At 38.1% G+C, this 10,403-nt stretch overlaps 1 protein-coding gene across 3 annotated transcripts in view; it reads left to right on the forward strand.

The window, feature by feature from the left end:
• The window catches only part of USP48 (ubiquitin specific peptidase 48), a 77,975-nt gene extending 68,456 nt beyond the window's left edge, over positions 1-9,519 (forward strand). For 2 of the 3 annotated variants that reach the window (XM_074218192.1, XM_074218191.1), the window contains exons 25-27: positions 2,700-2,748; positions 3,384-3,410; positions 4,491-9,519. In XM_074218192.1, coding sequence (XP_074074293.1) covers positions 2,700-2,748; positions 3,384-3,410; positions 4,491-4,513 — 99 coding nt within the window. In that variant the 3' untranslated portion in view covers positions 4,514-9,519. The remainder of the gene's footprint in view (positions 1-2,699; positions 2,749-3,383; positions 3,411-4,490) is intronic. The other variant, XM_074218190.1, reaches the window with a different exon arrangement.
• Positions 9,520-10,403: the final 884 nt, after the last annotated feature.

Raw genomic sequence — 10,403 nt, forward strand, 5'->3', positions numbered from 1 at the left:
TCTGTCTTCCTTCGCAATTGAAGGGTTTGTGGGACCCTTAAACCCAGGACATAAAATTAGAGGCATCCAAGCCCCTTATCACTTTCTTCTCCTTTTTATTTTTTCCTAGGCCATATCATCACTAAACTTCTTTAATGAGGTATATATATATACATACATTTCCCCCAGATTTTTAAATTACGTAGGTAGAGGAGATGGTTAGGAATTGATAAACAAGTTTTCTTCATTCTGTTCTGAAACTCAGTTCCCAGAAAACTGTTAGGGACTGCTCTTAGTTTCTGCCCCTCTGGATTCTGCCAGCGTATTTTGATTTTTAATTTATGAGTTGATTTTTCTTCAATTGGAAATATTGCTTAGTCTGTATTATGCAATATTATAAAATTTGGAATTCTTAACTTTTTATTATATATGCCTGTGGCATTTATAAAGTTTATGGATCCTTCTGAGAAGGATTTTAAACTTAGGTGAAATATCTCACATTTAAAAGTTTTATTGAAATAAAAGATAATATTTTGTTTGTTCATCAAAGTTCACATAGCCCCCTGATATCTATCTACCTTGACTGCCTGAGTCCCTCAGATTAAGAATCCCTTTTTAAACACACCTATGTATTTCAAGGTAGGTAGACTTATACCATTAATAGTATCTTTTGATACCTTTGATTTGGAGAGATTTCATATAGAAAAGAAATCATTTCTTGTCCACACAAAACAGGAATAGGTGGCAGTTTCAGAGAAATATAATTTGGCTTGACTTAAAAGCTTCTTAAAAATTATAGCAGGGGCAGCTAGATGGCACAGCGGATAAAGCACTAGCCTTGGAGTCAGGAGAGTACCTGAGTTCAAATCTGGTCTCAGACACTTAATAATTACCTAGTTGTGTGGCCTTGGGCAAGCCACTTAAACCCCATCGCCTTGCAAAACCTTTAAAGTGTGTGTGTGTGTGTGTGTGTGTGTGTGTGTGTATGTATGTGTATGTATGTGTATGTATGTATAGTGGTTCCAAGAATAGGATGAGGTATAGATGTGAATGATGAAGGAACATTAGAGATCCAGCCCAGCCCCGATTAACAGTGGCTTTAATTCCACATGCATAGTTTTCTCTGTATCATGTTTGCTGCCTCTTTGTTTTATGAGAAGGACATGGCATTCATTATACTTCTATGGTGAATATGTATTATTCAGGCAACTTTTCTTTAAATTCCTTCAAAACAATTTTCCCTGCAGTTACTCATTGTTCACAGTTCTACCCTTTGGACTCAAGCATTACTGGATAAAAACTTCCAGTTCTTTTTGAGGATTGTTATACAGGCTAGGAAGTTGTAGAGGAGGACACTGGATCTGTTCTTAACTCCATTTTGTGTCACCTTTGTGACCTGGGACAATTTTATTGTGATGAAGAAGGGTAGGTACTAGATAAGCTCTTTTCCTTTTTTTTCCCTCCCAATTAAATATTTTATTTTTCGAACTACATGGGACAGTAGGGGTTTTTTTTGTTTGTTTTGTTTAGTTTTTGCAAGGCAATCCAGTAAAGTGACTTGTCCAAGGTCACACAGCTAGGCAATTATTAATTGTCTGAGTCTGGATTTGAACTCAGGTCCTTCTGACTCTAGGTACAGTGCTCTATCCACCTAACTGCCTCTCATAATTTCTTTTAGAACAATAAGTGTTCTTCATCACATTCATTTTCCACAATTTGTTTTGCCATTCCTCAAATTGATAGTATCCCCTCATCTTCTAATTCTTTGCCACTACAAACACAGCTGCTATAAATATTTTTGTACATGTGGGTTTTTAACCTTTTTTCATGAACTCTTTGAATACACACCTAGGAGTGTTTTTGCTAGATCAAAAAGGGTCTGCACATTTTTTATGCCCTTGGGCATAATTCCGAATTGCTCTCCAGAAAGGTCAGGGCAGTTCACAGCTCCACCAACAATGCATCAGTGTCTCTTCAACATTGTTCATTTTTCCTTTTTAGTCATTCGGTAGCTGTGAGGTGAAACCCAGAACTCTGACCTTTCTAGCTCTAACTTAAAAGTGCCTTTATCACTTATCATCTCTTTGTGATGAGGTTGCCCAGGGTTTGTGGAAGCTTTTGTCAGGAGTTTAGACCCAGATTTGAACATAGTTTGGTTTTTTTGACATTTTGTTTTTTTTGAGAACCTGCTTGGTTCATTTCATCAAAGCTGGAATCCAACTCCTCCATGGAATACATTTGTTTGTTGCTATGGTGACACTCAGATAATGCTTCACTTCAATTTGAGATCAGAAGAGCAGGGCCTGGATAAGTAGAAGAAACCACACATCAATTTAGCACTGCAGCTTTCCTTTCCAATCCCCCAAAACAGCAGTAATAATAACATATCAATGAAAGAATCTACAAGTGATGCCATGTACAAGGTTTCTTAAGTTAAAAACCTCTTTCAGTGAAAGTGTACTGGGTACAGTTATAATTCCAGGTCTCCACTTGGAATTTGGAAAATAACTCCTTTTGACTTTAATTTCTCATGGGTAGGCTGAAATATGTATGTTGTAATATCAGTCCTTGTAGTAGTCAGTCTGACAGTAATCTGATTTTTTTTTCTCTTCAGAACTCAGTTTCAGTGATTAGTTTGTAAACAGACCTTCCTTTTGAAAAAAGAACTTTTAAAAATGTTTTCTATGTTTGAGTTGGTTTTGATTTTTTTTTTTTAATAGGCAGATGAGCCAATAGCAGATTATGCGGCAATGGATGATGTTATGCAAGGTAAGGAGACATTTCTTAGAAAAAGTTTTCCGGCAGCTTGATGCTGCACATTTTTGGACATTATAAAACCTGAAGCTACATTTATTTTATTGCAGTGCTTAAAGTTTTTTAATATACACTTTACAAGATAAGAAAAAGTAGAAAAAATCAACATAACTTATCAATACATTCTAAATAATGTGAAAATATGTGCAATATATATATATAACACTTGTCAGCTTCCCACCTCAACTCTAAGATTGGCACAGCATTGTCATCTCGAGTCTCAAGCCATTCTTGTTCTGTGTTTTGCCAGTTTGCATTTGGGATAAATGTGGATTTGTGTTTATGTGGTTTTCTTGGCTCTACTTTCTTCTTCATTAGTTCATGTAGTTGTATTCATGTTTCAGAACTAATAGGAACTTAACAATTAAAAAAACTTTGAGTTGATAAAAGTTCATAGAAATGTAACCATCACATAAAATTTCTATTCTTTTACCTCCAGAGACCAGCAGAGAAATAAATTGTTAGTTATTAAGGAATCAGTTTTGGGTGATTAAATTCGCCAAAGACAAAAGTTTAAACACTGTATTCACTGCACATCTTAGCATTTGCTTTCCTGTCAAGTTTTTCAGTTTGACATTCTTCTTTTTCAGTTTGTATGCCTGAAGAAGGATTTAAAGGTAAGAATCACTTGTCATATTTTGTTCCTTTAATGTCAGGGAGTTTCTGTAATTTTCCATTAAAGTGAAAGGTGAATTTAAAATTAAATTTCATTAAGAGTCTATCCCTGAGGGGCAGCTAGGTGGCACAGTGGATAAATACTGACCCTGAAGTCAGGACGACCTGAGTTCAAATTTGACTTTAGACAGTTAATACTTACTTAGCTTTGTGACCTTGGGTATAAACCAAAAAAGAAAAAAAAAAGAGCCTATGCCTGAAATTTATAAATTTGTCAAAACTTTCTTGGGTTTCTTCAATCCAAAACATAGGCCTCTCTGTCTCGGAAGCACATGCTGCCAGAAATCAACAGAGTTGTCTATCTCATTCAGAGGGAATGGGGAAAGAAAAAAGGATAGGGGAATTAAATGGATCAATTCCTTTCCCTGAATCACATTTAACCTCTTTCTGGTTTCTCCTTATCATGCTGGGTATCACCATGGAATTGATTTCACTCAGGCTGTAGACTTGTGTCCCTCCACTTTAAAATAGTAAGATTTCCTGTGTGGTGTTAGTTCTGGATAAACCCTAGACTTCTTTTTCATTTTCCTTGCATTGTTGAATAATACCCTTCCCATTTACCAATTCACACCTCAATCTCTATCCTTGATCGTATCCCCTTTTTTCTTTCCCATCACATTTTCCTCATATATAATTAATCTTTTATGTTTTTCTCTCCTCCTACTCTTCACCCCTTCCCCTTGTCTTCAGTTTCTTACAAATATGTCTAGATGTCCCCAAGCCTCAAAAAACCTTGCTAGTTCTATGCATTCTCTCAAGCTAGAAGTCCCTAGCTCTCCTTTCTCACTTGCTGATGGTGTCGTGCCTGTAAGTGTACAATACATGCATATTTACTGGGCCCTATGAGGAAAGAGACTAGAAGAGCCGCTCATCATGACTTAAGTCATTGATGAAGAGACAAGGCATATGGGGCTTGTGAGCAGACTGCTAATCAGCTTTTGAGTTGAGGGGTGTGTAGAAATCATGGTTGATGATATCATCTTATAATAAATTAACTCTTCATTTTGTTTTCCCTTTCCCAGGGACTGGTCTCCTTGGACATTAATAATATGAAAAATTGCTGACTGCTTAAAGTGACCATAAGGGAAGGAGGAGTTTGACATTTTAGGGCATTATTGCAAAAGTGAATTTAAGAATACTTGGTTGCTTGACTCTTCCAGAAGGCAGGAATCCATTCACAAGTGACTGTCCCAAATGCCTTATGTCAAATAAAGCAGATTGCACTGAAGGACATCAGACTTCAAGGAAATGTTTCCCATTTTATATTTAAGAGGGGAGGGCAGTTTGGGGAAAAGGGTGGGGCTTGGATTAAGGCTGAACAAGTTTAACAGTAGTAACAATATATCATGTTTACATATGAAAATTTATTGAGCGAAGGGAGTGAAATCCAGTTGTATTTCCTTGCTCATATTTCATACCCGAAGCGTCTGTCCATAAAGGATTTGTATTGCAGTAGATGAACATGGTTCTGTCTTCAAAAGTAATTCTTTATAGACCTGCTTACAAATACCTGTCTTTACTCCACTGTTATACTTTCAATAAAGCATGAAAGTAAACTTGTTAATTGTGAAAAAAATGTCTAGCTTTTTCAGAGGTAATCTGCACCAACATGTCGATTGCAGCCTACCCACCAAAGCTATCCGGTGATTGGTCTCCAGGGTTAGTGAAATCAGCCATTTTGGAGGATTGATTTTAAATGGGAATCTTCAGCCTCAGGGGTCCTTTGCTTGAGTGCATTTTAGGAATGATGGGATACTCTGACCACTTTCATTGGGTAGCAACTTGAGGATGCCACTACCCAGAGAGAGAGCCATACCCAGCATATCCTGCCTACTTGTCAGGTTGGAAGTTCCAACTTGACCTTCTCTAAAGTCACGTCCATATCAGGAAGATTGATGAACCAGAAGGTGAATTTGAACACTATGTGGCTCTTCCCAACAAGAGACTCTCCTCTCTTCCCCCTCCCTCTCCACACTTCAGTCCCTTTTGGTCCATTGTTTCCATGAATTCATTTGTGTTCTGGAATGCCCAGGAAGTATGTTGTCTTTTTATAACCAATTAAATGTTGTTTTTCTCTGTGGAAAATATATATGGCTACAATGATATTTTATACAGCTTGCTACTAAGCAGTCAGATTGTCAGGAGCCACCAGAAGCCAGAAGGTTTTCTTGAGGATCCTGAAGAATAACTTGATGTAACTTCAGCCGGGAGTGTCCCCCTTTCAGAAATGATATTTCCTCCATTGAGTGTTTCTAAGTTCACTTATGGCAGGGATGCTGAAGAGGGCTGGAATGCTGGTGCTCAGTTTTTGTGGCGATTCTGTTTTAAGGCTTGTGTTTGTGTTTTGTTTTTAAGAAGCATTGCTTAGAATTAAACTCAGAAAATAGATTTAATCAAGAAAGCATATCTTCATGTTGGGGTTAGGGGCACTAATCTTGATGGTGTCCCTTTGCAACTCATTTTTTTTATTATAATAATTATGACTGTATTGTAAAATTATCACTCCTTGTTTGTTTTTTGTCTCTGTTTGTAATATATTCAATCTGTGCTCCCTGAGGCGGCGGGGGAATATTTAATTAGCATGTGTGGGATAGTGAGAGTAGCACAAAGAATTGACAAAAACCATCCTATGAAAAGCAGCTGGAGAGCTCTTGATGGTGGCTTTGAAACGAGCACAGGAAAGGGACTGGAAAACTGAGGCTGTGGCAAGCTCATCTTATTGGCTTCCAACTTCTTGGGCCAGGAAAAGGTGGCTGGGTCTTCTATGTAATGATTCCCTGAGCATCTTCTTTCCCAAGGTAAAGACTTCAGCAAACATTTACTCTGCTCCTGTGTAGTGCTTGATGAAACAGCTGCCTTCCTTCTCCTGCAGACAGTTCTGGGGCTGCACTGCAGCAAGAGCCTTGGTCTCAGGATCAACACCCTCACTCCTGTACATAGCCCCCAGAAAGTTGATCTATTTTTCTCAATTTGCTGTTGATAGCATTTTTTTTAACTAGGGTCTTTTTCCTTGCAAACACAGCCTCTGAATTATGTAGGCCAAGTACTGTAAACTGGGTTGTTTAAGCAGATACAATTTGCAAAAATAAATAAAATCAATCAATCTATGGTTGTATTCAATACCCTTGACCTTGGTCTATAGGGAAAACAGGTACAAGATGGTATTTTGAAGGTTTATTGACTGCTCTGTCTGTATTTGCAAATATATTGGACTAAATTGTTATCTGAATTGTGGATACCTTATTAAAGTACACAGCATTGTCTATTTTTTCCCTTATGTTCTTCATGTGCATTGTGTGTGTGTGCGTGTGTAGGTTTTTATATTGGATTTTAGAAAGGTACGTGTCAATTTTCCTAAGGTTTTCATCAGCTCAACGTGTAAACACTCAAGAAAATCTAAAAATATAACATTGACATATCTATGCAGGTTTACTCATTTTTATTTTTTCCTGAGGGATCAAGACATAATTAACTTCATGCCAGATTCAGCCTGTATAACATGAGAAAGAGCTATCATATGAGTGACATTTTGGATGACCCCTGAGTTTCCTTATGAGAACCACTGTGGAGGGCCACACTCCATTTCATAGGTCCTCATTTGCATTGTTTGAGGGAGTTTTTCGCCTGAAGCATCCTAGGGATGAACTCAACCCAGTTACAAAGTGTAGACACCCAGCAGCACATCTTGGGCCTGTGACTTTGGTGGTTCAGACAAATTCTTGCTGAGGAAACTGAGAAGTTAAGAAATAATAGCTAATCTTTATAAGTACTTAACCTTGCTGCAGCACCTTTGTGCCTCAGAACATCCCTGCGAGGCAATGTTAGTCCTGCTGCTATTTGCAGTTTCTAAATTGGGGATCTGAGGCTGAGGAAAGGTTGAGTTGGATTGAATATGAAGACCATTATTCCGCCTCAGAACCCGTCTTCCATATTTCCATATCCAAAGTGATCCAACTATTTAAATGCTATTGACAGCTTTGTACTTGTGTATCAGATCCTCATTCATATCTTCTACAACTTTGATTAAAAAAGATGTCTTACTGAGAAATAGTTTCTTAGTCTTCATTAACAGTTTAGGGCTATGGACATCTCTATATAAAGTTTTGTAATGCAAACAACGAAATGTTAGAAGAGCAGATTAGTGGGGTTGAGAGAACGATCTTCCTTTGCTATTTTGCACTTGTGGTTGTGCAGACAGCATGACCCAGTGGATTGAATGCTCAGTGGTGCGAGTTCAGATGTGTATAACTGGTCAAGTCAATTCACGTATGTATATCCCAGTTTGTTGATCTGTAGAATGAGTATATTAATACGTACTCCCCAGGGTGGTTGTGAGATCAAATGTGATCTCCTTTGGGAAAGCACAGCAGGTGCTATGTAAGTGAGCTTTAGTGACTCATTTCCATGCTACCTGTAAATTGACAGAACAATCTGGCTAGAGTTAAAAGGTAATGGTAAGGGCAGCTAGGTGGCGTAGTGGATAAAGCACCGGCCTTGGAGTCCGGAGTACCTGGGTTCAAATCCAGTCTCAATTACCTAGCTGTGTGGCCTTGGGCAAGCCACTTAACCCTATTTGCCTTGCAAAAACCTAAAAGTAATGGTAAAAAGCCACCCTATTCTGTTTTCCTTGTGATCCAGCTTGAGATTTTGAGAGGTAAGAGGAGGAAAATAAGCCCCTGCCCATTTTTGTCTGTAGCCCAGACACAGCTCTTGAAACCTGGTCAAATTTCTGATAATGCTAGACCCTGACTTAACACTCCCTTGCACCATCTGTGGTTAGGATGAAGCAAGGATTACGGTTACCCTACTTAACGTTTGGGGCTGTTTGCTCTTGTCTACGACTAACAGTTCCTTAGGCATATCAAGCTCTTTCTTTGAAATGTGTTAAGTACAAAGTTTGTTTTCCATGTAAGGAAAGGGGCAGGAGGAGTGTTTCACTTAAGATTTAGTTCTCTGCTAAGAATTTGTTTTCCAATGAGAACCCAAAAGCTGTTCTGATAACAGGTAGTGCTTGATAGGCACAGTTCGAGCCTGTGATTTCTGTTCAGAGACTTCACTTGGATTTTTCTGGAAGAGATTTTGAATTAGTGATGTAATGTCTATTGGTCAATGGCTTTTACATTATTTATGGTAATTCCCTTTATATCAGTTCCTATGCCATATAATTTAACAATCCCTCCCATTCTTGGTAGTGTCAAAGATTGGAAGATGCATGAATCCAGTTTAATTTCTTCCCTTAATTTCCAATTCAGAGAACAAACAGGACTAGAGAGGGGATTGGCCTTGTCTAACCAATGTCATCTGGAGTGTTGAGTTAGTGAAGACTTTCTTGAACTGATATAAATGTTGTTTCAAAGAATGTTACCGAATTGTATCTAAATCACCTAGCCACACAAAATGACCTGGAGATTTGGAGTTAAAAAACCAGTCCACAGACCCTGTTCTGCCAGGTTTAGATTACTGACTGGCAAAACCACAACCTCTCTGTAGTATAGCAAATAGATAATACATTTTCATTTTTGCCAGTATTTTAAACCTTGACGTGTTATAAACTGAAAATTGGAGACCATAGAAGAGAAAGTGTCTAGGGAGAAATTCCCTGATCTGCCAGATAACCTGAGTGTTGGACCTGGTGTTTCTGCCCTCTACCTTAGAAGCAAATTCTTCATATACTGAAAATATGAAGTATTAAAAATTCTCACAAGCCCTAGGGTCTCAGAAAGGTCAGGTATGAAGATGTAAATTATTATGGATGCAGAGGGCCCCAATTCAAGCCCTAGAACTTTTCCAATGTTGGTCCAGGTTTTGGCAGCCCAGCGTGGGAATCTGCTCCCACCCTTGAACCCACATACTGTAACAAGGTTCATTCCTTGTTCCATTACTACCCCGTGTAGAAAGAACAGAGACCCAAATCCAACTATCTTAACCAGTGAGGGTCTCAGTATTCTTTAGAGTCTCTACAAATTAAAGGACTTAACTATTTAAAAGTTTAATGTTGGGCTGGCTAGGTGGCGCAGTGGATAGAGCACTGGCCCTGGAGTCCGGGGGACCTGAGTTCAAGTGTGACCTCAGACACTCAATAATGACCTAGCTGTGTGGCCTTGGGCAAGCCACTTAACCCCATTGCCTTGCAAAAATGTAAAATAAAGTAACCTTGTTAATGTTTCATTCCTTTTTGGCATGTGCTCAGACAGTTCTTTCCTTCATTATCCTTTTAAGTATCAGACTCATTCTTGCTGGGTGTCTGGTTCCAGCATAATCTACTCAGCTGTTATTTTGGAACAATCTGTAGAGATGTGGAAGCTACCTTATAGGTATGGATTCAACCAAGTCCTTTGCCTTTTTCCATGGAGGAATTAAAAAAATTACTTATTTTTCCAGCTACATGCAATGGTAGTTTTCAGCAATCATTTTTTTCCCCTAGGTTTTGAGTTTCATATTTTCTCTCTTTCCCTTCCCCTCGATAGAAAGCAGTCTAATAAAGGCCATATATGTACAACCATGCTAAACACGGATCCATATAATGTTCTGAAAGAAGAATCAAACTGAAGGAAAAAACCCAACATAATATCTAGACTTTAACATTGAAGATAGTAAGCTTTGGTCTGCAATAAACCCCACAGTTATGAAGGAATTTTTACAAAATTATTTAAGAACCATGGACATCAAATGAACATAAGGGTTTCAGGTTTGTTTTTTTTAATAAGAGGATGATGTCACAATATTCACTGGGTTCCAATTATTGCTCTAAATGTGGGACCTTTGTGGTGGTGATCCATTTCCCTAAATTTTATTGAGCCTTTACTTGCCTTCCTTAGTCCAGGAAAGCATCTAATTCTTAACATGATAGAAATATAAATTATTAATCATGAAATATTTAGGACCTCGGTGGAAAAAAATAACTTGAAATGTTTCTGCCATTTCAATTCAGAATT

Source organism: Macrotis lagotis, chromosome 1, assembly GCF_037893015.1.
Source record: "Macrotis lagotis isolate mMagLag1 chromosome 1, bilby.v1.9.chrom.fasta, whole genome shotgun sequence".
Lineage (NCBI taxonomy): Eukaryota > Metazoa > Chordata > Mammalia > Peramelemorphia > Peramelidae > Macrotis > Macrotis lagotis.